A 27892-nucleotide genomic window follows, 5' to 3' on the forward strand; every position below is an offset into this window, starting at 1 on the left:
CGCTCACCAGTTTGGAGTCGATTTTGGCATCCAGTCTGGCATTGCGGATCAAGTTTACGATCCATCTCTCCGCCTCCTCGGGGGTCATATTCAGCTTATCTGCCAACATGCTGCCCAGAGACAGGAAGAGCGATGGATGAGAGGGAGAAAATGAGAAATGCTGAGATTGGCTAAGGTCAACAGCAAGCTGTAGCTCTCCTCTTCAAACAAGAGTTCAAACAGTCTCGGTGAAAATCAATCAGTGTAATAAACACAAGCAGGTGACATGAATTAAGATGGACCACCATGTCTAAGATTAAATGTGAACAGGGTTCCTAAATAGTGGTGTTCAAAGAAACTTTTAAAGGGGGAACTATTGTGCTTTTTTGCATTTTGTTGCTTTTTGAGCATGAAAAAGGTCTGCAAAGTAACAAAGAACAAAGTCCACCCCAGTAAACATTGTTTCTGAAATCCCTGAAACGGCTCGATTGTAGTCTTGAGTTTTTGTCTGGGAACGAACACGTCATAATTCCTCGTTTTAATAATTCCCGCCCAAGGCATACAAAAAAAGTGGTGAGGCCTGGTTCTGTTGCATTAGTAGTTTGTTAAAACTTGCGGTTATGGTAAGGGGCGTGACTTTTCCAAAACACGCTCAAAGTGTGGTTGACCAATCACAACACACTGGTCCAGCCGACCAATCACAGAACACTGCTTTTTTCGGAAGGAGGGACTTCATAGAGACAGGAACTAAACAGGGCTGCATTTCCCAAAAGCATCGCAAGCCCAAGTAGATCCACTTAGCTCACGATGCTTTTGAGAAACGCAGTCCAGAGCGTTACTGACAGACTGGAAAGAGAGGTAAAAAAAAAAGAAAAAAAAAGTGAATAGAATAAAAAATTATGTGTTTTTTGAACATTCAAGTATGAAAACCTTTTCTAGTAGACCCCGTGAAACAAAATCAAGAATTAAAAAAAAGTGAATAATAGGTCCCTTTAACAACCATCAATATAACGCCTATAAATGTTATTAGAGTAAACGAAAACTAAAACCAACAAACATTTGTTACTTTATTTCAATTCACTTAATGTTAAAACACATACACCCGAATAAAATGATATGATACTCAATGATACTAAAATAACACGTAACAGTTGTACTCTCCATCTAGCTATCCTTAGCTCAGTATTCAGAATGTACACCATTGTGATGTCAGATTTGGTTGGGGTCCATTGATCCTGGCAGCACAGTGAATCCTCGCAGCGCGCTACGCTCTTTTTACAGCGCTAAGAGGATTAGCACACACTAGTCTATCAAGATTCATCCTGGGGGGGGGGTTTACCTGATGCTGATGCACTGATGGATCCGGCAGAAGGTCTCAAAGATGAACAGCCGTGCGTTTTCAATGAAATCCTCCAAGCAGGCTACCAAGAAGAAGTCGTTCACCAGCACCTTGAAAACAAAGAGTGCTTTAGAAGTTGTGTAAATATTGTTGATGGTCCACTGAAGGCAAGGAGACTGAACTATGTAAAAAAATAAAAAAAATATTTTACATTAAAAATAATTCATATTTTTTATAGAAAATAAACTTTCTCCAATAAACCTTTACAGTAAAGTGTGTGAGTTCTGCACACAAATGCAGTACCACAAACAGAATTGCAAAAATATAGTGGTCTAAAATATTATATGTATTCACTTAATGTTAAACGCACACACCCGGATTAAAAAAATATATATAAAAAAATAAAAAAAAAATAAAAAAATAATAATAATAATAATATATATATATTTTTTATTTTATTTTGATTAATTTTTTTATAGACAAATCCCACAAGTGTAAACTGAAACGGTGTTGAAAAGACAGTTGAGATTATGTTTTCACAGGTCTGAATGCTGAACACTCCCTCTGGCCACATCTAAGAGAGGAGCTGCCTCATAACTGTAGGTCTGAGAACTGACAGCAGAAAGGCTTTGAAAAGCACAGTGGGAAACAGCATTAAATTACAGAAGACAGGGATTTGCAGTGGATGAATACATATGGCTTTGAGCAAAAGGATGAGCGTTCTTTTCAATGTATGCCTCCAAACGACTCAAACTGAGGGAAACAGTGTTAGTTGGAATCACAGGGATGACAGGCATGGTAACACACAGCGGGTGGTGATCTTACCGACTCGCACTCCCTCAGTTTTTTCTGGGCGCTGTCGAAATCAAAGTTAACATAGAGGCACTCCACAAACTCTGTGATGGGATCCTTGTATGTGTATGACTCCTGTTGAGAGAGTGAAAGCAGAGCGAAACATTAATCTCGTGCTAATTTGACAGCGAGTGCCAAAGTCTGGGGTATAAATGTGGCGTCGCCCCAAGAAGCACTCTGACGACTACATTTAAAAAGAGACGCTAATTCACAAACTCTGAATCAATACTTAAAAGGAAGCACATTTAATATGAGCGTAATTGAATGCAATGATGCTTGTCGTGATAGAAACCTCAAAGGAGAATCTGTGAGCTCATTCATCTGAACCACAAAGACGACAATCTTCAAAACAACCTGAACTCAAATAAACTCTATCGGCTCGGATGCACTTTCATAAAAACATAGTGGTTTTATGCATATTAGCATGTGTGATCAAGGAATGGTCAAGTCATCTTAATTTTTTCTTGAGTGTTTATTTTAGCTTTAATATTTAAAGCATAAAGATGTTGATATTGATGTAGTTAATTACTGTTATAATTAACATAACAGTATCAATATCATGTTACTCTTATAATTCAGCAGTTAATATCTGAACGCATCATACATTGGTCTACACAATGTGACAATTAAGTAAAATCTATCGCACAACACTGAGCAAACCTAGCGATTTCATTGTACAAAGGAACCATGAAACATTAGGCTACGTTATCCATTTTGTTCATTTATAGCAAACAAAAAACATGACCCTAAACCAGAGCAAAGGGGTGGTTACACTACTTTTTGTTCCATTGGCTTGCATTCAAATGTACATGAATGCGGAAGACCAGAAACGCAAGCTCATGCACTTGGGAACGTAGCGAGCACCAGCTACGCATTTTCTCACATTTGATAATTTCCAACATTTTTGTAGGAAGAGGATTGTAGCATTTCACTAGATTTGTAATGAGATGTGTTTGTAAATCTGTTTTCAGAAATGGTGGTTTCCGACAAAGTAATAGCTCAACTTCAGTTTCTGTCAAAATAATGGCTCATGGGTTTGAAAATGTAGAAATTAGGACAAAAGTATTTTAATTTCCTACTGCAGCATAAAGTAAATAATATATTCATGAAATATTCATTTTCATTTGTTTTGTTTCACAATATATGGCTATTACTGACATAGAAATAATAATATAAAATTATTATTATTATAATAATATTCTAATTGTTTGGCTTCCTAAAACACCAGTGTGAATGTTGTAGCCTATTGGTTAGAGAGTCAGACTGGTAACCCGGTCGTTGTGCCGTTGAGCAATGCACCTAACCCCCAATCGCTCCCCGGGCGCCACAGTGAATGGTTGGCCACTGCAGCGATCATGCTAACCTGTTGGATGACTTTGACCAGGTCTTTGAGGACCTGTCGTCGTTTCCTCACGTCCTTGTTGGTAATGACGGCCGTGGTCAGGTAGCGCAGAATGTGGGGACACATGGTCTGAATTGCGTTCAAGTACCTAAGAAACAGACAACATCCATCAGTAATGCAAAACATTTTTTATTCATCACAGTTCAAAAGCTTGGGGTCAGTAAAGTTTTTTTTTTTTTTTTTTGAAAATAGGAAATTTATATTTTTAATCAGCAAGGATGCATTAAATTGATTAAAAGTTATTTATCATGTTAAAAAAGATTTCTATTTCAAATAAATACTTTACTTTTAAAATCTCTATTCATTAAAGATGATAATAAGAAATGTTTGTTTCTCTTACGAGAGGTCTCTCGTACTGCGTAAGTATCTTACGCTAGGGGAAAATCCCTTTTCCGCGAGATATTGAAGCCAAAAAATTATCCTTAATTTTGTATTATTGTAAAACGCGTTGCGGCAGCATACAGACATAGGCAAGACGGCTCGTGTGCCTATTGGCTGTTCTGCGGCAACTGCAGCAGCCTATCGAGTAGGGATGGGACTTTTTCTCGACAAAACGACCGACATTCGACACATGCTCCACTCGACAAAAAAAATAGAGTGTCGACATGTCGAGGGGGCGGGGCTTTTGGGATTTCCAAATTAAATTTTTTTTTTTTGGGGGTTTTAATTTATTACATTTCCTATTCAAATACACATCATAAAGTGCCACTTTTCCCATAATGAAATAAAACATTTTAAATAAAACAATCAATTTTTTTCTAAATGGGATCGCCACTTGACCGTTGACCCTGTGTGTGTGTGTGTGTGTGTGTGTGTGTGTGTGTGTGTGTGTGTGTGTGAGTGACAGGCGACAGAGTCTACATGGCGGCAGCGGCAAATAACAGGAGCAAGGTGTGGGGGAGTTTTAGCAAAATTAATGATAAGATAGTGAGGTGCAAATTGTGCGGCAAAGATTATGCGTTCCACACATCCACGTCAGGGATGCCAGCGGAAAGAGTGTTTTCAGCCGCGGGACTGGTCGTGAGTAGACTCCGCAGTCGCCTTCTACCCAAACATGTGGATATGCTTCTGTTCTTAAACAAAAATTAGGCCTAAATGGTAAGATACCTATTGGTATATTTTATTTTCACTGCTGATTTGTTATGTTGAGTTGATGGTATTATGCTGCCTCCTTTTCTGTGGTTTAAAAAAAAATGGGCACGCTGTTTTCAATTTTAATTGTTGCTTATTTTCACGTTTGATAAGCATGTTAATGTTATATAATGATAATATAGAGTGTTATTTTTTTCATTCGGAAAACTATCTTGTTTAGGCTACATCATGCACAGAGCTAATTAACTAATGGACAGGCCGTTTTATTTCTGTAAATTCCGAACGGCAAAAAGTAGCCTACGTCTTATGTGTTTGTAAGGCTGTTGAATAAACATTTTAAATTAGCCTACTCTCTCTCTCGTTTTTATTATTACCGCTTCAATGGTCAAAATTTGACACTAGAGCCATGTTTTTGAGACTAGAATAAACTAGTACAACAATGTAGAATATTTTCCACCCTCCGCATTGCTGCTGCTCTTTAAAAAAAGAAAGAAAAAAAAGGCAGACAATCCGACAAAAAGTCGACACATGGGCCTCGACAGTCGATTTCCCAAATCCCGTGTCGTTCCCATCCCTACTATCGAGCGAGGCCTAGCGTGACATCAGACCCAATGAGGGTGCTTAGCGCCCACTGCGTCACGTCCCGCCGAAACGGGCGTGGCTTAGGCCTATAAATCCAGCTCGCAGGCAGCTGATATCAGATTTTTCATCTCTTCAGCGAAGCACACGCATCGCTGGATCCGGAGAGAAGCCGCGCCATCTGAGGAAGCACTTGCAGCGGGTCGAGTCGTCACTGAAGTCGCTGGCCGCGCCGCCTTCAATCGCCTTCCTGCTGCGCTATCCGGCGCCTATATCCTTTACACTCTAAGTGTCGCCACCGCGACACACACTGTCTAAAAGAGCTTGCGTCTTTTTAAAGATGCCTTCCTGCAGCTCGTGCAGAGCCACACTCAGCGACGGGGACCGCCACGTTTCCTGCCTGGGTGAGGATCATGCAGCTCTCGCGCTCGCTGACGGCGGCTGACGGCGGCTGCCATCACTGCGAGCTACTGCCTATGGCGACTCTGAGGACTCGCCTGGCATATTTCACTGAGACTGCACCTCCGCCCGCTGTAGTGCCGCGCCATAAAAAGCGCCGTGCTCAGCGGGTCCCGGAACCTTCCCCCACCCGTCAAAGCTTGCCGTTTCGCCCGCCAGCTTCACCGGCTTCGTCAGTGTCTCTTCCTGACGGACAGCGGCCGCCGTCTGCCGCCGCTTCCGTCGATGACGCTGATGAAAAAGCCGCATTGGGGAGGATGATTCCTGCTCTCTCCTGGCATCGGGCAGTGAGGATTGGGCAAGCTCTGTGGATCTCGCGCCCTCTGTCCGCGCATCGTCAGGCAAAAGAGCTAGCATCGAGTCAGAGCTGATGCGCGTACTCGCACAAGCGGCGAGCCTCGGCCTCGAGTGGTCTACGCCTGAACAGCCTGCTCACAACCGGCTGGATGGATATTTTCTTCCTGGGGAGCGCGCTTCGCCTGCGTCCAGACCAGCGCCCTTCCTTCCTGAGTTACACGAAGAAGTCGCTAAGTCTTGGAACGCCCCCTTCTCAGCTAGAATGCGCTCTTCTGTTTCTCTAGCATTCTCCGCTGTTGACGATGCTAAAAACAGAGGTTACCATTCGCTGCCGCCGGTCGAAGAAGCGATAGCAGCCCACCTATGCCTGCCCTCCGCTGGACGGCGCGCTAAGCTGGCTCTGCCTTCAAAAGCTTGCCGCATGACGTCAAACCTGCTCGGTCGCGCTTTCTCCGCCGCTGGGCAGGCTGCGTCAGCGCTGCATACTATGGCCACACTGCAAATTTTCCAGGCCGATCTCCTCCGAAAGCTGGACGAGAAAGGACCAGATGCAATTTGCGTGCCAGACTTGAAAAATGCTACGGACCTCACTCTCCGCGCTACTAAGTCTGCTGCACAGGCCATAGGACGGAGCATGGCCTCTCTCATTGTGACTGAGAGACACCTATGGCTAACGCTGTCTGAGTCTGAGCGCGCCGCGTTCCTCGACGCTCCGCTTTCTCCCGCTGGCCTCTTCGGAACTTCCGTCAAAGATTTCGCGGAAAGATTCGCCGAGGTACAGAAAGCGTCACAGGCTATGAAGCACTTCCTGCCCAAGCGCTCCAGTTCTGCAGCAGGCCGTGCGAAACCGCCTGCTCAGAGCTCACAGCCTCAGCCTCCGCCCACCGCCGCCACTTCGCAGCGCCGACAGGCCCGAAGCGCGAGACTGCGCTCTCGCTCATCTGGCCGCCGCCCCGCCCCGCGTGGGCCGCGGCCCAGGATTGCGGTAAAGCCCGAGGCCCCGAAGTCGTCCTAGCACGCCTAGGGAAACGACGGTGTCCAAGTCCCGCTGCGGCCGGACTTCCACCAAAACTCATCGCTCGTTCAGTTCCAAGAAATGTGACTGTTCCAGTGTATTTTGCAGTCAACAAGCCGGTTCCACTGCCCGCTTGCCTGTACACAAATGCCGTTTTCACGGCTACCCAGATAAATCCCACAAAGAGTGTATTTTCTGGTGTCCCGGCCACGGCCGATGGTGTTATGAGTGTAGACAAAATGCCCACTGCCCAGTGCCCATTCCTACACACAAGCACAGCCCGTCACACAGGGCTCGCGCACATAAAATCGACCTAGTTCGATTGCGCATTAAACGTAGCAGATGTGCCCACTGCCCATTGCCCACAATCACTACGTCCTGCATGTCTCGAGGTTTCTGTAAAAACGAAACCAACGTGCATTCGCTCTGCTCAGGCGGACAATGCTCTCGGTGTGGTAAATGTGCCCGCTATCCCGCGCCCACATCCACACATAGACATGACAAGTCCTACGGGACTCGCCCAGCCCTCCCCCTCTCGGTTAACCACCGCAGAGGAGTCGAGCGCGGGCAATCTGCCCGCTGTTATCAGCGTGCCCTCTGCTATCAGCGTGCCCTCTGCCTCGAATGTCATAAGCGCGACGCTTGTGTTACAGCACACCGAAGCCCCTCTGTCGCTGAGCGACCACAGCGCGCTTCGCATCCAACCCCTAGCCATTCATGCAGATGCATGGGCGAGGCTACCCGGGGTTTCGAAGTGGGTGCTAGACATTATAAAAAGAGGCTATTCGCTACAGTTTCGCCGACGCCCTCGCCGCTATGCGACACGCGTCGAGACCACGGTAAAAACAGAAGTAGCACACCTACTTCGAGCCGAAATTTTGAAACTATTGAGCAAAGGGGCCATAGAGCCGTTATCTCAAGCTCAGAGCGAAGGAGGGCTATACAGCAGATACTTCCTGGTACCGAAAAAAGACGGGGGTCTCAGACCCATACTAGATCTAAGGCAACTGAACAGAGTGCTTGCAAAGCGAAAGTTCAGAATGCTCACGACCAGAAAAATCCTCGCGCAGATTCGCAGAGGAGATTGGTTTGTGTCAATAGATCTGAAAGACGCGTATTTTCAAATACAGATAGCGTCACGTCACAGGCGACATTTGAGATTCGCCTTCGAGGGCCAGGCAAATCAGTACACAGTCCTACCGTTCGGCTTGTCCCTAGCACCCCGTACATTTACGATGTGCATGGACGCAGCGCTCGCACCCCTCAGGCTACAGGGCATGCGAGTATTGAACTACTTGGACGATTGGCTGATTCTAGCTCAATCTCACTCGGTGCTCATAGAGCACAGGACCATTTTACTCGATCACCTCGAGTCAATTGGGCGAAGAGTTCTCTGTCCCCCAGACAGATAATATCTTTTCTGGGCACAGAACTGATAGCGCGACTGTCACCACAGCGCGTACTAGACATTCAGCGTGCAGCGAGCTCTTTCCGCTGTGGCGCATCTGTCCCGCTCAAGAAATTTCAGAGGATGCTAGGTCTCATGGCCTCAGCATCATCAGTACTTCAGCTGGGCTTGCTTCGCATGCGCCCGCTACAGTTCTGGCTGAAAGCGCGAGTGCCGCGCCGAGCGTGGGCTTCCGGTCTGCTTCGTCTCAAGGTCAATCAGAAATGCATCGCAGCTCTGAAACCTTGGAAAGCAAACGACTGGTACCAATCAGGTGTAAGCCTGGGGACTTCCTCGAGTGTGAAGGTAGTGTCTACGGACGCATCCACCTCGGGATGGGGAGCGCTGCTCGAGGGCAGACCGTTCTTCGGCCAATGGTCAGAACGGGAGAAGCTTCTACACATAAACTGCCTCGAAATGCTGGAAGTAGACAACGCGCTGACGCGTTTTTGTCCCCAAATACGAGGACACCACGTTCTGGTCCGCTCGGACAACATGTCAGTGGTGTCCTACATAAATCGCCAGGGCGGCCTCAGGTCCCGAAACCTGCACAGGCTGACAGAACGCCTCCTGGTGTGGGCTCAGCGCAACCTGCTCTCGCTCAGAGCAGCGCATGTGCCAGGGCTCCTAAACGTAGGACCGGACAGACTGTCCAGGAACAATGTTCCAGCAGGCGAGTGGTCTCTACACCCACAGACAGTCCAGCTGCTGTGGAAGAAATTCGGCAGAGCGGAAGTAGACCTGTTCGCGTCTCAAGAAAACGCTCACTGTCTGGAATTTTTCTCCAAGAGCAGGGACGCGCTGGCTCATGTATGGCCCCGCCGCCCGCTCTATGCCTTTCCTCCCGTCTCTCTCCTGCCTCAGGTGATAGAACGGATCAGGGAAGAAGGATGCTCAGTGCTACTCGTAGCGCCGTTCTGGAAAAACCAACCCTGGTTCCCAGTTCTGATGCAGCTAGCGAGCACTGCCCCATGGCCAGTGCCAGTGACCGTGAGGAGGGACCTCCTCTCTCAGGCCAAGGGCTCGATTTGGCATCCGCGCCCAGAGCTGTGGTCCCTTCATGTTTGGGCCATCAACGGGTACCCACTGACCTCCCAAGCGGAGTGTTAAACACGATCATGCAGGCTAGAGCTCCGTCTACGCGACGTCTCTATTCCTCGAAATGGTCAGTGTTCTCCAGCTGGTGCACAGCTCGTGGCGTGTCGCCCCCAGACTGTGGGGTGACGGAGGTTCTCTCCTTCCTACAAGAGCTGTTGGACAAGGGCAGGTCCCCTTCCACGCTCAAAGTTTATGTGGAGACCATAGCAGCGTTCTCAAAAACAACGCTCGGCCAGTCAATAGGAAGGAACGATTAAGGGTGTACTCACACTAGCCAGTTTGAACCGTGCCCGAGTGCGTTTGACCACCAAAGCGCGGTTCGTTTGACTAGTGTGAGTGCTCCGAACCGTGCCCGGGCGCGGCTCGATTAGCCGGCCCTGGCCCGCTTGGAAGAGGTGGGCCAGAGCACGGTTCAGTTGGACTCGGGCGCGGTTCGCATGCAGTGTGAGCGCTAACCGTGCTGGACTCCATTGTGTTCAGTGAGAGCGCCGCTCTTCCTGTTTATCCCGAAACCGTCGCACCATAATGAAGTAAGCGTGCTCCGGCACGAATGCTGAAACCCTATGTGAGTGCAGGCCAGAGGGGGAGTGGGGAGGGGGGACAATCGTACTCGGGCCCGGTTCATGGCAACCGTGCCTAGTGTGAGTACACCCTTAGTCATCCGCTTCCTTAGAGGAGCTAAGAGACTGAATCCTCCCAGACCTCCCTCAGTCCCTGTATGGGACCTTTCTACGGTACTGGAGGCCATGAAAGGTGACCCATTCGAGCCTTTACAGATGATTGATCTTAAACACCTGTCTTTTAAGACAGTGTTTCTTCTGGCTCTCGCTTCAGTGAAGCGCATAGGGGACTTAAACGCGCTCTCAGTGAGCGCGACGTGCATGGAGTTTGGGCCTAATGACTCAAGAGTTATACTCAAACCTAAGCACGGTTATGTTCCAAAATCCCTCAACACACCGTTTAGGGCGCAGGTCATTTCCCTGTCAGCCCTACCGGTCTCTGACGAGGAAGGAGACGCGAGCTTCCTTTGTCCAGTCAGGGCATTAAGAGCTTATGTGTCTCGCTCATCTGTCTTCAGACAGACGGAGCAGCTCTTCGTTTCGTTCAGCGGACGTTCCAAGGGACTAGCCGCGTCGAAACAGAGCCTATCCAGATGGATAGTTGACGCCATTGCGCTGGCATACACTTCTAAGGGTATGCAGTGCCCGTTGGGTGTCAGAGCGCACTCCACGAGAAGCATGGCTTCATCGTGGGCCTGGTCAAGTGGGATTGCCTTGCTAGATATATGTATGGCGGCAGGCTGGGCCTCCCCGTCGACATTTATAAGGTTTTATAACCTAGAGGTTCCCGCCTTACAGGCCAGGCTGTTGTCGGTCTAAATATGCCAGTACTGTCTGTTATCGGTTATGCTATCGGTTCAGAATACTGTGTCTGCTGAGCACTGCTCGCTGAGCACTGCTCGCTGATCGACCGCAAAATGCTTATGGGCAAATGAATAAGACCCACAATTTTCCATCAGTTCAGGCCGTACTCCGCCCTGTCTGTATGATGTAATTTGCGTCTGAGGGACGCTGCTATATGTGGAAGAGCGCGGCTCCGCCCCTCCCTCTTCCCGGACTCCCTGTGAGTTCCCCTGGTGATTATGCACTATATGAACCCCGGGCTTTCGCCCTTGGGTCTTTGGTGTCAGATCCCAGCACGCACAGCGTTTTACATTGGGTCCCCTAGCGTAAGATACTTACGCAGTACGAGAGACCTCTCGTAAGAGAACGTACTCGGTTACTAACGTAACCTCGGTTCTCTCTAGAAGAGGGAACGAGTACTGCGTATCTTGCCGTGCATGCACACGCTCTGGTTAGCTTCGGCGATGAAAAACCAGATATCAGCTGCCTGCGAGCTGGATTTATAGGCCTAAGCCACGCCCGTTTCGGCGGGACGTGACGCAGTGGGCGCAAAGCACCCTCATTGGGTCTGACGTCACGCTAGGCCTCGCTCGATAGGCTGCTGCAGTTGCCGCAGAACAGCGAATAGGCACACAAGCCGTCTTGCCTATGTCTGTATGCTGCCGCAACGCGTTCCCTTTCAAGGGAACTCCCGTTGCGTCGAGAAATGACGCTATGGGAACGCTTTGCGTGATGACGTCTTGAAGCACATGTAAAATCAGTCCAATGGTGTGGCGGAACGTCAGAGGCGGGTGACGTCACGTACCAGGAAACTATAAAAGCCGGCCCAAAACAGAAAACGAAAGCTTTCTGAGTCTTCAGTTGCGCTCTGTGTTGAAATCTGTCCTTGTTATTTGGTGTTGTCTGTCTATATATATATATATATATTGATTCAGTTATGGCGAGCAAGCAGCAGTATCGAGTGTGTGTCCATCCCTGCCCGCGTTATTTAACGGGAGGTGACACACACACTCTTTGTGTTGTTTGTTTGGGAGAGGAGCATGCCCAGTCAGCACTCGAGGGTGGTGACTGTGAGCATTGCTGTGCGCTTCCATTGCGTACGCTCCGATCCCGTTTGGCTCGGTTCAATCCCGACCACGTTCCCCAGGGCTCGGGTCCCGCCGCGGCTGAGGCTCGGCGGCGATCTCAGACCTGGGGTTCGCAAATGGATCTGTCAGTGGATGTTGAGACGGGCTCTGCCTTATCTCAGCATCAATCTGACAGATCCAGTGCCTCTCATCAGGGTGCGGAAGCACGCGCTGCGGTTTCTTCCCCCCTGATAGAGGCACCAATACTGCAATTGTCCAGCTCTGAGGAGTTGGATGTTGTGAGTGTTGAAGCTGAGTCTGAGGATTCGCCACCTCAGTCTCACGCGTTTGAGGAACTGCTCGATGTTATCACTAGAGCAGTTGACAGACTTTCCATTGAGTGGCCAGAGGATAGGCAGGACGTTCGCTCAAAAAGCAAGCTTGACGAACGCTTCCTGCCATCTCGTGCGCAGCCCCAGCGCAGGAGTCTTCTGTTTTTCCCCGATCTCCACACCGAGGTGTCGAGATCGTGGGAAAAACCAGTGTCATACAGAGTATTTTCACCACACACATCCCACTACTCTTCCATTTATAAATATAAAGAGCATGGTTATGGGGAGATGCCGAAGGTGGAAGAGACGCTTGCGAGCTATCTCTCTCCAGCAACGGCATCTTCCCTGAAGACTCCTACACTTCCATCTAAACCAGTTAAAATAACATCTTCCCTGGTTCATAAATCGTATGCAGCCGCTGGTCAAGCAGCAGCGTGTCTGCATACGATGTCTATTATGCAAGCCTATCAGGCTGAACTGCTGGGTGATTTAGAGGAGGGCGGGGGTATTGGTCCCGACACTGTGGCTGAACTACGCAGAGCCACAGATCTGTCTCTCAGGGCCACCAAGGAGACCGCCAGATCAATTGGGCGGTCTATGGCAGCCCTGGTGGCCACTGAGAGGCATCTGTGGCTCAATCTGAGCGACATTAAAGATAAAGAAAAAAATGTTCTCTTAGATGCTCCGGTCTCCACGGTTGGTTTATTTGGCGATGCAGTTAATAGTGCAGTAGCAAAATCACAGGAAGCTGCCAAACAAGCAGCTGCTCTCCAAAGACTTCTCCCCCGCCGTTCTTTCTATGAGGCTGCTGAGCGGGAGCAGCCTCACTCCTCTAAAAAGAGCGCTGAGCACCGTGCCACTCAGAAACAGAGCGTTTCCTCCCGTGCTCCCCCACAAAAACCTCGGGGACACGGAGGGCGCGCTCAAACCCAGCAGTCTTCGAGGGGTAGAACGGATCTGCGGACCGTTCTTACCGCCAAGAAGGCTGCTGGGAAAAAGTCCTGACGTCCGAGGACCCAGGACAAATGAGGGTAGTCCCCCCCGAAGCAGAGCGGTTAACACCTCATTTTACGGTGCCCGTCTCTCTTCGGTGCCCTCAGGGGACCGTTCTGCCAACCCTGCCGCCTCCGGTGTTACAGGGCGCAGCGGTCTCCGGCGAGCACATATCTCAAGGTCCACCCGGAAACGTAGTGGCCTCGGGATGCCCGCCCCCTCCGAGGAGGGTGCTAGAGCAGTCTGTTCGGTCGTTCCCTGCCGGTTCGCCGTTACAGGGCGTCGAACCGACTACTCAACAGCAACAAAATCCAGAAACCAGTCTCGAGAGGCTGGTACCTCTAGTAGAATCTTTGACAGCGTGGAAGCTACTGTCAAATGTTTCTCGTTGGGTCCTGCAGACCATGGAAAAAGGGTATCAGATACAATTCAAGAAACGCCCACCTCGGTTTATGGGGGTCCTGCCCACAGTGGTGGGCCCCGAGCAGGTTCTGGTTATGGAACAGGAAGTGAACACTCTGTTAGAGAAAGGGTCATAGAATATGTACCTCCCTCCAGCAGGGAAACCGGGTTTTACAGCCGGTACTTCATAGTTCCAAAAAAGGACGGGGGATTGCGTCCCATTTTAGATCTTCGAGTTCTGAACGAGTCAGTCATGCAGCTCAAGTTCAAAATGTTAACATTGAGGCAGATCGTGCCACAGATCAGGTCCGAGGACTGGTTTGTCACGATAGACCTCAAGGACGCATATTTCCATATATCCATCCGTCCGTGTCATTGGAAGTTCCTGAGGTTTGCTTTCGGGGGCAAAGCATACCAATATCGAGTTCTTCCATTCGGCCTAGCTTTATCACCCCGCACTTTCACCAAATGCATGGATGCAGCTCTGGCGCCACTGCGCCTCCAGGGTATTCGCATTATGAACTACATCGACGATTGGTTGATTTTAGCTCATTCGCATCAGATGGCGGTTCAACATCGAGATGTTGTTCTCGCCCACATGAAAGAGTTGGGGTTACGGCTGAACGCCAAGAAGAGTGTGCTTTCTCCACTACAGAGGACCACTTTTCTAGGCGTGGTTTGGGATTCTGTGTCGATGCGTCACTCCCGGATAACAGAAAATAGGCAAACAGGCGGGGCGTGAGTGGAGCTAAGAAGCCTGGCCATAGATATGAGCCTGGCTATCTGAAATCACCTAGCTCGACGTGATCGAGTTAGCTGATGATGTAAAGCCAATTAAAAGTTCCTATTTTTGCCCTTCGAAATATTATAATAGTTAAAAGACATGGCTACAAGTGAGACTGTGTATTACTTCGAGAGTGTTTGTGCGTGACAGTGATTTATGTGCATAACGTTACATGTCAGTCACTCTTTCATGGTCCGTCAGCGCGGCATCGCTCAAGTTCGTAGAGAGCTTATTCAGTCCATTTTAAATTCTGATTTTGGCCGCCTCTTAAATTGGTTAAACCGTTAAACCATAGATATATTGCCTTTGAAGTGCAAGTAAATGCGCTAGAAAATCCGCGCTCATTCATGTGCATTTAATGCACGGACGGAGAAAGCGCCGACGCCTGCATGATTTCATCTGACAGTACATAAGCATATTATAATCCATCTGTTCCATGATAGCAGAATGAACGAGCCTTTATTGACGTTTTAAATTTGAGAACCCCAAAAAGCAAAGAAATTGTCAGACATCCATCCATGTTCACAGAGGAAAACAACTGAAATACAGCGCTGGTTGTTCTCTCAAACGATAACGACGGAATCCAAAGACGTGGGCTTTGTACCCAAGTATTACATTTTATGAAATAACCCCGAAAAAAAGCACAAACACTGCAGAGAAGGCAAGTTCAGCAGCTAACATTTGCTGAGGTGAAGTGACGGCTAGTAACAGCACACAAACGGCTAGCATTGACAGCGGCAATCCATCTGTCACTCAAGTGGCTACACCCTTAAATTTAAATATTAATCAACTAAACGGACGAGTTATAAAAAAATTCACCCCCCTCACAGTTGTTATGAAGGGCAAAATTAGCTGTATAGACCAAAGCCACATAGAGATCCAGGCTGTAAACATGTTTTTTTCTGCTGTAAAGTTGGCAATTTTAACATGAGGGAGATACAGATTTGACTCACTTCTGCAGCCAGGCCAAGCGGCCAGTTAATGAATTGCAGTTTAACTCACTTCCGTGTTGGTTTCAAGAGAGAGACGGGGAGGTTGCCGCTTGGGAAGAAGCCTTGGTTCCTGTCCCAGGGCCCAGTGTTGGGAGCTCCTTGTCGTCGCAAATTGCTAACGACGGATGCTTCCCTCACGGGCTGGGGAGCGATCCTGGAGGGTCGCTCGTCTCAAGGTCTGTGGGAAGACCATCATCGTTCCTGGCATATCAATCGCCTAGAGATGTTAGCTGTCTTCCGGGCTCTGAGGAGCTTTATCACAGATCTCAGGGGGCACCATGTGCTAGTACATACGGACAACACATCGGTAGTCGCCTATATCAACCACCAAGGGGGTTTGCGCTCGCGCCCGTTATCCAACTTGGCACGCCATATCCTCTTGTGGTCCCAGGGGAAGTTACTGTCACTCAGGGCAGCTTACATCCCTGGGGTACAGAATATAGGAGCAGACACTCTGTCGAGGCAGGGGCCGAGGCCCGGGGAATGGAGGCTCCACCCCGAGGTCGAGAGACGTCTCACTGTCCACTTTGGTTCTCCCTCACGCATCCAGCTCCTCTGGGACTGGATGCTATGGTACAGACGTGGCCGAGGCTACGTCTGTACGCCTTTCCCCCAGTTGCTCTGCTCCCGGGAGTTCTGGAAAGAGTTCGCAGGGACCGGGTCCATCTACTTCTTATAGCCCCGCGCTGGCCAGGCAGAGTATGGTTTCCCGATCTTGTGTCCCTCCTCGACGGGCATCCTCTGGAGTTACCCGTCAGGAGGGACCTTCTGTCCCAGGCAGAGGGCTCGATATTTCACCCTCGGCCAGAACTGTGGAACCTGTGGGCTTGGCCTCTGAGGGGGCCCAGCTCATAGAGTCAGGTCTCTCAACCGAGGTTGTTGAGACCATTCTACAGTCCAGAGCTCCCTCCACGAGGAAACTTTATGCCCTGAAGTGGAGAGTATTCACTTCTTGGTGTAGTGACCGTCGGTTGGACCCAGTCCACTGCCCAATTGGTACAGTGCTGGAGTTCCTGCAGGAACGGTTCACTGCAGGTCTGACCCCGTCCACTTTAAAGGTCTATGTGGCGGCCATAGGTGCTTACCACATTCCTTTGGGTGGAATGTCTGTGGGGAAAGACCCCTTGGTATCTCGTTTCCTTCGTGGCACTTGGAGGCTGAGGCCTGCAGTTCGCTCGAGGGTGCCACCTTGGGATTTGTCCTTTGTGCTACAAGGCTTATCCCAGGCCCCCTTTGAGCCCATTGAGGAGGTTCCTGAGAAGTTTCTTACTCTGAAAGCTCTTTTCCTTCTGGCTATTTCTTCTCTCAAGAGAATAGGGGATCTTCAAGCATTGTCGGTTGCTCCGTCATGCTTAGAGTTTGCTCCGGGTATGGTTAAAGCGTTCCTTCATCCGAGACCGGGTTATATCCCCAAGGTCCCCACTAATGTGGTCAGACCTGTTGTTCTGCAGGCCTTCTGTCCTCCTCCCTTTCAAAATGCTGACCAGGAGGCTAATAATTTGCTTTGCCCTGTGCGGGCGTTAGACGCTTACGTCCACAGAGCTGCCCTGTGGCGTAAAAGTGATCAATTATTTGTGTGCTTTGGGTCCCCTAACAAAGGGGGCCCGGTGTCTAAGCAAAGGATGAGCAAGTGGGTGGTCGAGGCTATCTCACTTGCTTATGAGGCGGCTGGGCAGCCTTCTCCTTTGGCTGTCCGGTCGCACTCGACGAGGAGTATGGCGGCCTCTAAGGCCCTTATTTCAGGAGTTTCATTACAGGACGTCTGTGATGCGGCAGGCTGGTCCTCACCGCACACTTTCGTCAGGTTTTACTCTCTGGATCTAGACTCTGCTCCAGGGTCTCATGTTTTGTCTTCCTAGTGCTGCTCTACGGATTTCACACAGGACAGACATTTGTAGCTATGGAGGCGTTGGTATAGACGTTCCCATAGCGTCATTTCTCGACGCAACGGGAGTTCCCTTGAAAGGGAACGCCTCGGTTACGACTGTAACCTCGGTTCCCTGAAGAGGGAACGAGCGTTGCGTCGCCCTGCCATATCTCCTTCATGCCTGTCAGCTCGACTTCAGACTTTTACGAAGCTTTCGTTTTCTGTTTTGGGCCGGCTTTTATAGTTTCCTGGTACGTGACGTCACCCGCCTCTGACGTTCCGCCACACCATTGGACTGATTTTACATGTGCTTCAAGACGTCATCACGCAAAGCGTTCCCATAGCGTCATTTCTCGACGCAACGCTCGTTCCCTCTTCAGGGAACCGAGGTTACAGTTGTAACCGAGGCGTTTTACAATAATACAAAATTAAGGATAGTTTTTTGGCTTCAATATCTCGCGGAAAAGGGATTTTCCCCTAGCGTAAGATACTTACGCAGTACTCGTTCCCTCTTCTAGAGAGAACCGAGGTTACGTTAGTAACCGAGTACGTTTTTTAAGCAGCAAATCAGCATATTAAGCCGCGTTTCCACCGAAATTACCCGGAACAATTTGTCCCAGGAACTTTTTTCCCAGGAACTTTTTTTGCCCCAGACCGGTTGCTTTCTGCGTTTACACCGCGGTCTAAAGTACCGGGAAGGTAAACTGCACGCAACTGCTCCTCCCAGTCTGCGACGGACAGTAATCAGTTTTGAGCGGCACATTTATAATAAGTATGGAGGAGATTCAAACTGTGCTGCAGTTATGTATTGGTTTACTAACGAGGTAATTAACAAAACAAAATAGACGAGCACTGATACTAAAGCGTGTTCAGAAAGCTCGTATGCGTATAAAATTAGACAACGTATGTTATCAGTTATTGTGAGATGCCTGGGACGAACGCGCAAAAATTTCCTCTTTCGTAAATACGCTTAAAAAAAAGCCTGAACCCCGTCTATCAATCATAAATAGTGACAGTCTTGTAAATAGTTGTTTGTTACTAACCTCAAAGCGCTATTTCAATCCTGTTATAGTAAATTTGTAACATGGTTTGGAATGCCTTGCAATAGATGACAATGTGTAAACATAATGACTTAATAATAAAAGCTCTGGCAGAAAAGAGACGAGCACTGATAAAGCGTGTTCAGTAAGCTCGTAATGCTATCGTTAGATATAAAATTTGTATGTTATCAGCTATTGCGGACATTGACCGTGAGATGGCTGGGACGAACGCGCAGAAAGTTTCCTCTTCCACAAATACCCTTAATAAAGCCTGAAACTCGTCGCCAGTCCACCAGTTTTTTTTTATTAAATTCCATATTTGCAGACAGACAACTCTTACTGCATGAAGCCACGACACGAACCGCAATAGATTTTTTGAAAAAGGTTTAAAAGGTTAAAAATAAATAAAATGCTGCGTGGAGTCATCCAACCAAAATGCGGCGTGAACACAAGAAATAAGCTTGTGCAGCGCACAAGTCCCACCCCTGAAAGTTCCTGAACTTTGAAAAAGTACTACCTCATGAGCAGGGACTATAATCGGAGGGGGAAATATTTACCCGGAACTTCATTTAGACCCTGGTTCCTGCGGTGTAAACACATCGAGAGTACCAGCCCAAAGTTCCTAGTTCCTGGGGAAAGTTCCTGCGGTGGAAACGCGGCTTTAGAATGATTTCTGAAGGATCATGTGACACTGAAGCAGGGATGGAAATTAACTTTTTTGTCCACCGGCCACTGTGGCTGGTGGATTTCAAAATCTACCAGCCACTCAATGTTTTTACCAGCCACTTTCTTGTTTTTAACCGACAATGTGTAACTGCATGTGAAAATTAATACTACAAGATCTACAATACTTAAGCAGTTTATTTAATCTCAAGTCTCAATGAAATACTGACATTTTCTCTTTCTCTCTTATATATATATTTCTCTTTTTTACCTGGATGTGGCATTTGAATGATTCGTGGTCTTTTATGGCTTCCAGTTTTAGGTTTTTAGTCCCAACAATGAAACTAGGGCTGGGCGATATGGACCAAAAGTCATATCCCGATTATTTAGGCTGAATATCGATATACGATATAGCCTATATCCCGATATTTTTTCCGCAAAGTGAGAGCAAATGTTCAGTCAAAGTCAAAGCCAAATATGACATGTCACAAGTAGTTTTATTGAAACCGGCTATTTCCACACACACAAGTACTGTCCCCCTTTACTTAACATAAATTGTAAGAATATGACTAATAGTAAAGACTAGTAGGCTACTAATAAATAAACATTAGGCCTATGCTAAAGCTATTAAATAGCAGTTCCAAACTAGTTTTTGTTAATACAACGTTGGTATGAGCCACTAGAGTCATTTAAAAATATAAAAAATAACACAAAGAAAAATAAAGTGGCATTTTGGGGTTAATATGGAAACGACAGTTACCATGGTGAATACACAATATTAACAATAACTGTTAATGAACCATGGAAACTGCTCCTGGTGAATAGTATGAAAATCATCCCTGCATTACTATTATTTTGTGTAATTTACAACGTAACGGCGTTGCATGCTTGTAGTTTATTTTGCACTTTATATACAGTGAGGCGATACACAGCGCGCGCCGCCACATTTGCGCGTGCATTTGAAGAGTGTTCGCTATGAGAACAGGATAACGGCTGACGTGACAGGACAAGAAAGTCCGTTTTTCTGAGGTGAAAGACTTTATTTCAGCGTACACTTATGTCCTCTAAAAGTGTCCGCCGTCTGTGTGAAACAGTATATTTTTATTTACCCGCCACGGTGGCCGGTAGGTGAAGCGAATTTACCCGCCACAACACAAAATCACCCGCATTTGGCTGGTGGCGGGTGCTAATTTCCATCCCTGCACTGAAGACTGGAGTAATGATGCTGACAATTCAGCTTTGCCATTATTTTTTACATAACTTTGTATTTTTGATCAAATAATAGCCTTGGTGCCCAATTCCTTCAAAAACATTTAAAAAATATAACAGAGCCCAAACTTTTGAACTGTAGTGTATATGTTTTGCAATAACAAATATATTTTTTAGATTTTCCAATAACAGAAACATTCCAAAATTAAATAATATTGAATCAGAATTTGAGAAACTGAATCAAATAAATTCAAGAAATCAGTACAGATATGTAGCTCTAAAAACCAATGGCAATTATAAACTATGAGAATTTGGATTTTTTTGTCCAAAAAAAGAAAACTTTGATTGGTTCCTGTTTTAAAAAAAAACATCAGTGTGGTCTTTCAAACACTCAACACAGAGTGTATCATCTTCGAAGTGCTCAGACTGAGCAAAGCTCATTATATGGTCATGCAAACAAGCACTGTACCCCCTAAAAATGTAATGCTTTCAAGAGCAAATCTCATTAACAGTGAATTTTCCAGCTATTGATGCAAACACAACACACACATCATGGCAAGTCCCTTTAGCAAGTGATAACAAAAATGTTATGCAAATGTGGCTTGTTGCATTCCTACATTCTTTAATGAGCAATTTGAGAGTGCTTGTAATAACAAAGAGGGAATTTTGTGTCGTCGTACTCACTGGGGCTGATAGAGAAACAGCTCGATGATGTTGTCTCTGCCTTTGGGGTGGTTAAAGAAGACGAACAGAGACCAGTGTATGAGCCACGTCCTCTGCTGCAGCGACTGAAGAGGGGAACTCACCGACTGAACCGTGGCAGGAAAGAAAAACATGGTTTCATTAAAAATGTCAACATTGCTTCAGCCTTCTGTCATATCGTTGACGTTACATTACTAGTACCGACTAGCAAAGCAAGCAAGGCCGTAGTAAATCCACACACATCCATCTTTAATTGCACCACAAATGAAAATTCCAAGCATTTACTTCTCAAAGCTGATGCAATGTAAATGTCATCCTGGTCAATTTTGTGTGTATAGTTGATCTAATGCCTGATGTCTGCTAGAGGACAGTTATATCTGAGCTCAAAGGAACATGGGTAACACAGCAAATTAAACAGTGGAAAGGATATTGGATTTCTCCAGCTGATGAAATACAGCCGCAAAGCTTCTATTATACAGGGGAGACAGAGGATTGAAGAATGCCGGACAGACGTACGTTGTTGTCGATGGTCTCTCGTAAGCGGGTCAGGTCCTCCATGGCCGCCTCCCAGTTCTGCATGAGGATCTCGGACGCCAGTTTTCCCCAGAGAGAGCTCAGAGCGTTCCTGTCCGTCGAGGGAACCTGAGTCATGACAACAAAACATATTGATTTTGTTGGTATCAATTCTCTGCCAATTTCCATTGATCCAGCTCCCACAGCTATACATTTTTCGGATATACTGTTGCTTTGGCGTTGATGAAAATTGTCACGTCTCGATTGGTTAGGACACAATTTTGAACCCACAACTGACTTTTATTTTATTTGGAAATCATTGAGAAAATGTTTCACAAATAAATAAATATTATATATATATATATATATATATATATATATATATATATATATATTTATTTGCAATTTAAATAGCAATTTAAATGAACTGTTTTCTATCTTAATATATTTTAAAGCTAAATTATTGATATTATCAGCAGCCAATACTCCTGTCCTCATTGTCACATGATCCTTCAGAATTGTATTCATTTTAATATGCTGATTCGGTGCTCAAGAAACATTTTTTATTACTATTAATGTTGAAAACAGCTGCTTTGCAATATTTTTGTAGAAACTGTTATACATTTCTCTCCATAATATATATTTTTTTTTTTAAAGAATGGCAATAAATTGAAATCTTTTGTAACATTATATATGTCTTTACTGTCACTTTTGATCAATTTAACAGACCTTTGCTGAACATATATATTTTTTGCAAACAAATCATACTTGTCCTGAACTTTTGAACAGTATAAATATTTTAAATATCACCAAAATAGCTTTGCTTATATCAAGATATGTCTGCTAATAATAAAAAAAAATATATAAATATAAAAAATTTAAAAAGTAAAAAAAAATCAGACATATACTAGTATAAGCAAAATAATTTTTGCGAATTTAAAACATAGCAGTTACAATGCATAATATTTGTGTTTATGTTCCTTTAACGGTTTTTCTAACCATCTCAAGGTACTGTTACTGGTTGTCTGTACAAGCAAATTATTAAAAACAAAACACTTCAACTCTGTTAAAACACTCAGGGAAGAAACAAATTAATTTGCCTCTATTTTCATTCATTTCAGAGTCAATTTCACACTTCACAAATCAAATTAACCAAAAACATAGGATAAACACCAGCAGTCTTGCTCACATGAACAAGAACACTTACTAGTACACGGAAGAAGTAGAGATACTCCGCAGCCCCAGAGTAGTTGCCACACTCATACTGGAATTTGGCATAACGGTATAGCGTATCCAAATATTCCTGACGGAACTGAGGGAGAAGAATACAGAGATAACGCAAAATGGCAGTGAAATGAAATATTCAACGATGCAATAAGCTGTTGATTAGCTACTCTGAAAATAAAAAAGGAATAATTGGTTATAGTTTATATTGGTTTTAGTATGTTGCAAAACTTACACTATGTTTGTCTGCTAAATATTCAAACAGCATCCTCCCATCTCTAAGAAAAAAAAAAGTGCATCTTAGTAGTGACTTTGCATACGTTCAGCCACTTGCATGGCCACTAAATACACCAGATATTGTATTTCAAGGTGCAGTACAGCAATATGATGACATCAGACCTGGTGGACTGCATTTGTCTCTGAGTCTCTGGATCTTCAAACATCTTCACTATGGGTTCAGTCTCAGACTGGAGCTGCTTCAGCTGGGCCACCACTGTGGTTCTTTTCTCCCTTAAGGCTACACAGAGAGAAATTATTACATGTAATAATATACATGAAATATACAGTAGGCTACCAATCAAAAGTTTGGAAGCATTATTATTTTTTATGTTTTTCAATGAAGTTTCTTATGCTCATCAAGCCTGCATTTATTTGATAAAAAATACAGAAAATGCTGTAATATTTTGAAATATTTAAAATGATGGTTTTCTATTTTAAAGGGAACCTATTATGCAAAATTCACTTTTACATGGTGTTTGAACATAAATGTGTGTTGGCAGTGTGTGTACACAACCACCCTATCATGATAAAAATCCACCCAGTGCTTTTTTTATAATCCCCATAAATCATAAGCACTGTCTCAGAACAAGCCGTTCTCAGATTCGGGGCAATGTGACGTCACTTTGCACAGGCCCCTCCCACGACTGTTGTTTGACACTACAGTTTGAGCATAGACCCGCCCTGAGTGAGCTGGACACAGAGTCCACCATTGTTTCGACGCTTGAGCAGCTGTAGACAAGAATGTCTCCTAAGCGATTGAGGTGTGTTGTTGTTGGATGTAAGAATGAACATAGCAGTCGTCATTTACTCTCGTTGTTACTTGAGGATGGATCTGTACTGTTTGTGATCCAGCTTACGGTCTTCAGAGCGACAGGCCTAACGTTACTGATCACGGCAGAAATGAAAGTGAGAGCGCGCACTTTATGACAGCTCATCCAGTCGTTTTACGGATATAAGATTTACCAGTTTATTAAGCACCCACTGAAAAGGTGTGTATATATTTGTTTACTGTTAGTTGTAACGAGTGTTTTGTGTACTTCGCTGTGTATGTTGTTGATAATGAAAGGGAGAGAGAGAGAGTTTATGGATAAGACTTTAATGCGCACTTCTTTTACTGTGTTTATTCAGCTCTTACTGTGATTCTCTGGAGTAAAACTAACGCTTCATCTTTTGTGTGATGTACAATAAACTTCACTGAACTCATCAGTATATTTTGGTCATCATTCGGACAGGGTCTGCTACAGCAGGCTTGTATTAATAGTGGATAAAAGCAGATGACAAATAAGTTATAACCATAATTAAACGAAACTATACCTGTTCTATCTCCATACAGCATATATTCTCTGGCTCTGTGGGCATTACTGTCCGACTCCGAGTCGAAATGAACACCGCTACTGAGAGTTTATGTTCTGATATTATCAGATGAGATTGTCCTGGCTCTGAGCGTGAGCTCGTGAGGCTCCGCCCCCTGTGCCGTGCAGCAGCAGTTAATTTGCATTTAAAGAGATACACACTAAAACAGCGCGTTTTTCTGAGCGCCAAAAAATGACAATTTAAACATGCTGTAAAAAATTATCTGTTGGGTATTTTGAGCTAAAACTTCACATACACACTCTGGGGACATACGAGACTTATTTTACATCTTGTGAAAAGAGTCATAATAGGTGCCCTTTAATATATTTTAAAATATAATTTATTTCTGTGATGCAAAGCTGAATTTGCATCAGCCATTACTCCAGTCTTCAGTTTCACAAGATCTTTCAGAAATCATTCTAATATTATGCTGATTTGATCAGTTTATTATTATCAATGTTGGAGATAGTTGTGCTGCTTAATACTAATTATATTAATATAATATTAATTACATTAATAACATTAATTAATACTAATATTTATATTTTTTGGAACATGTGATACTTTTTCAGAATTAATTGATGAAAAAAAAGTTAAAAAGAACAGCCTTTATTCAAAATAGAAATATTTTCTAACAATATAAATCTTTACTGTCATTTTTTATCCATTTAACACATTCTTAATGAATAAAAGTATGAATTTCTTTCAAAAAAAGAAAACATTACAGGGCCCAAACTTTTAAACGGTAGTGTAGCTTATATTGTTAAAAACTATTTATAATTTGAATAAATGCTGTTCTTTTTCACAATTTAAGCAGCACAACTCTTTCCAACATTGACAATAAACCAGCACATCCGAATGATTTCTGAAGGATCATGTAACACTGAAGACTAAATTAATGATGCTGGAAATTCAGCTTTACATCACAGAAATACATTTTGAAGTATTAAAATATAACACCCTTATTTTAAATTGTAATAATATTTCACAACAATATTAATGTTTTTTCTGTATTTTTTATCAAATAAATGCAGGCTTGATGAGCATACGAGACTTTTATAAAAAAACATTAAAAATAGTAGCCTAAAATTTAGAACAATTTGTGACCGGTACTGTATAGTAACACACTCTATTTGATGTAAAAATCTTAATTACATGTAATTGCTCAGTCAGTGTTTCAAGTGCGGAAAGACTTCAATAAAAGTGCTTGTAAACAATATGTCAGGTAACCTTACATTTACCTCAGGAAACCCATTCAGTGACCATAATCCCATCAGTTAGCTAGAAAACTTAACTCTGAAGTGGAGCATTTTGCTAAATATAGCCTATGCACCATTACATTTTGCATATTCATTACATTTTAACTTAACCTGTTCATCAACATTTAGGACTTGAATCAAAACATATATAATATATCTGGCTGGCCTGGGGATTGACACTAATTTCACAATTTGATTTTAATTCACAGGCTTGCGATTTGATTCAATTCCAGATATACAGATATGTTTTTATTTAACTCTATTTTAGGTGAGAGGGGAAATACTTACAATGTGGAATTTCTTTGTCAGGATAAAGGTTCTTATATACGTCCATGGCGAAGTCCACCATGTTCGTTTCACTGAGAAGATCCAGCTTTCCTTGGAGAAGTTCTTTCTCATTGTAGATCTGAGGTGACAATAAACATCAGATTTAACAGCACTAGGCTATATCAGGATTTTTGAATATATGACTGACTTTAAATTGAAGCGGTATTATGCATCATAATAACATGATTTTAACAGACATGCATCAAAGTCAAAGCACTGAAATAGTATGACATATTTTCATTTATCTCACAACAAACAAGTACTTTCGTTGTGCCAAGTGATGACATCACACAGTAATAGTATTTTAACATATACCACAACAATTAATGATGACAATATTTAAGTATTTATGGTATACGTGTTACTTTGAAGAATATCATGGTGTTATTACAACAAAATAACACTATGTCCAAGTATAATATTATACAAGTAGAAATAAAAAGATATAGAGATACGAAATAAAAACGTATGCTTTAAATTAAGCTGATCTGTCAAAAATAATACAAAACAAGTAAACGTTTAATGCAATTATCACTATAAAGAGGTAATTTCTGCTTTAATATCAGATAAGAAAACCAAATAATTTATCCAGAACAGCTGACTTTCCGCCACACGTGGCGCTGCACGATTAGCGACTACCAATTAATTAAGAATATAGCTGAGTAACGAAGTATTTACTTTACACTACTGTGGTTTATACATTACCTCCTTGACAGAAAGAAATTCCAGCAGTGGAAAGACCAAATGTCGGTCTAAAAAATGCGCAATCTTGGTGGTCAGATCGTACTCCGCCATTTTGGAAAAGGAAATGAGCTTTCTAAATAACTTTATTCAAACACTGAAGAGACAACAGTGACCTGCTGCACTCCACAAGCACTCGCAGTCATTCCCTTTAGAAGATTGGTGTTTATTGTTAGTATACAACTGTTCATATCCTCATGAGACCCAGAAATGGATTTTTCCTCTGTAGAGGACATTAGGCTATTTTAACAAATTTCGTTGAGACCATTTATAAGCCACAGTTTTAGCACATCCAGGGCTTTTCAGAGATATTAAATGTTTGGAGGTTACACCATCACAACTCCCTCTACTTGGTCTTTTAATATGACTGACATTGACTGAATTAGGCTACTTAATTCAGCACTTATGGAAAATATGATAATATTTTGTAATTATCATTTAAATCAGACTATTTTTCATATTGTTTGTCATAATTTAACATCTCAAGACAACTTTAGTGGGGTTTCAAATATGACTTTCTGTTTTGAGACGGGCATCAGTTTCATAGCCTACATGTCCAGGACTAACAGCATGCATCAGGCATTTTAGGTGAATAAGTGTAGGCCTATAATAAATTACATATTAATATTTCTATGAAATATGAGATATATTATGAAAATGTTGCCAAGTTATTACTGTATTTAGTAGGCCTATAGCTACTTCTTTTTTATTTTTATTTTTTTATTTTTTTTTACATGTTGCCCAGAGGACACATTAATATGCAAATTAGAGACAACATGTAATGGAAAAACTTGCTTTTGGCCATGTTTACACACATATTGTGTAAAGTAAAATAATAGACTTTATCAAATCTTTCTCTAATATATTTCATACCATAGTTGAGAATCGTTGTACAAATGTTTGAGCATAGTTTCTTCTTAAGGAAGAAGTTTCCTGGAGCTGTCGAAGTCCTGAAAACCCTAATTTACATTAAACACCTATAATGCAGGCACTAGTGTGCATACAAAATGCAAAATATATATATATTTTAAACTTTTTTCAATAAAATTTACACAATTGTAAATTGCAATTTACATTTTAAGTTACATGAATATTACATTTTAAATATTCAATTACAATTTAAGTCTTATTTTCATTTCCTGAGTCCTAGAGTCCTCCAGGATATATATATATATATATATAT

The 27892-nt window shown here is 44.1% G+C and overlaps 1 protein-coding gene across 1 annotated transcript in view; it reads right to left on the minus strand.

The window, feature by feature from the left end:
• Positions 1-26775, minus strand: part of eif3eb (eukaryotic translation initiation factor 3, subunit E, b) — a 31819-nt gene extending 5044 nt beyond the window's left edge. Inside the window, exons 1-11 of the mRNA XM_082185649.1 lie at positions 26674-26775; positions 25930-26047; positions 23150-23267; positions 22986-23028; positions 22734-22838; positions 21530-21655; positions 20996-21120; positions 3534-3660; positions 2144-2245; positions 1319-1428; positions 8-110 (exon numbers count right to left, since the gene is read on the minus strand). Of these exons, the coding sequence (XP_082041775.1) occupies positions 8-110; positions 1319-1428; positions 2144-2245; positions 3534-3660; positions 20996-21120; positions 21530-21655; positions 22734-22838; positions 22986-23028; positions 23150-23267; positions 25930-26047; positions 26674-26763 (1167 nt within the window). The 5' untranslated portion in view covers positions 26764-26775. The remainder of the gene's footprint in view (positions 1-7; positions 111-1318; positions 1429-2143; positions 2246-3533; positions 3661-20995; positions 21121-21529; positions 21656-22733; positions 22839-22985; positions 23029-23149; positions 23268-25929; positions 26048-26673) is intronic.
• Between the last annotated feature and the right edge of the window lie 1117 nt (positions 26776-27892).

Source organism: Leuciscus leuciscus (assembly GCF_965113295.1).
Source record: "Leuciscus leuciscus genome assembly, chromosome: 12".
NCBI classification, from domain to species: domain Eukaryota; kingdom Metazoa; phylum Chordata; class Actinopteri; order Cypriniformes; family Leuciscidae; genus Leuciscus; species Leuciscus leuciscus.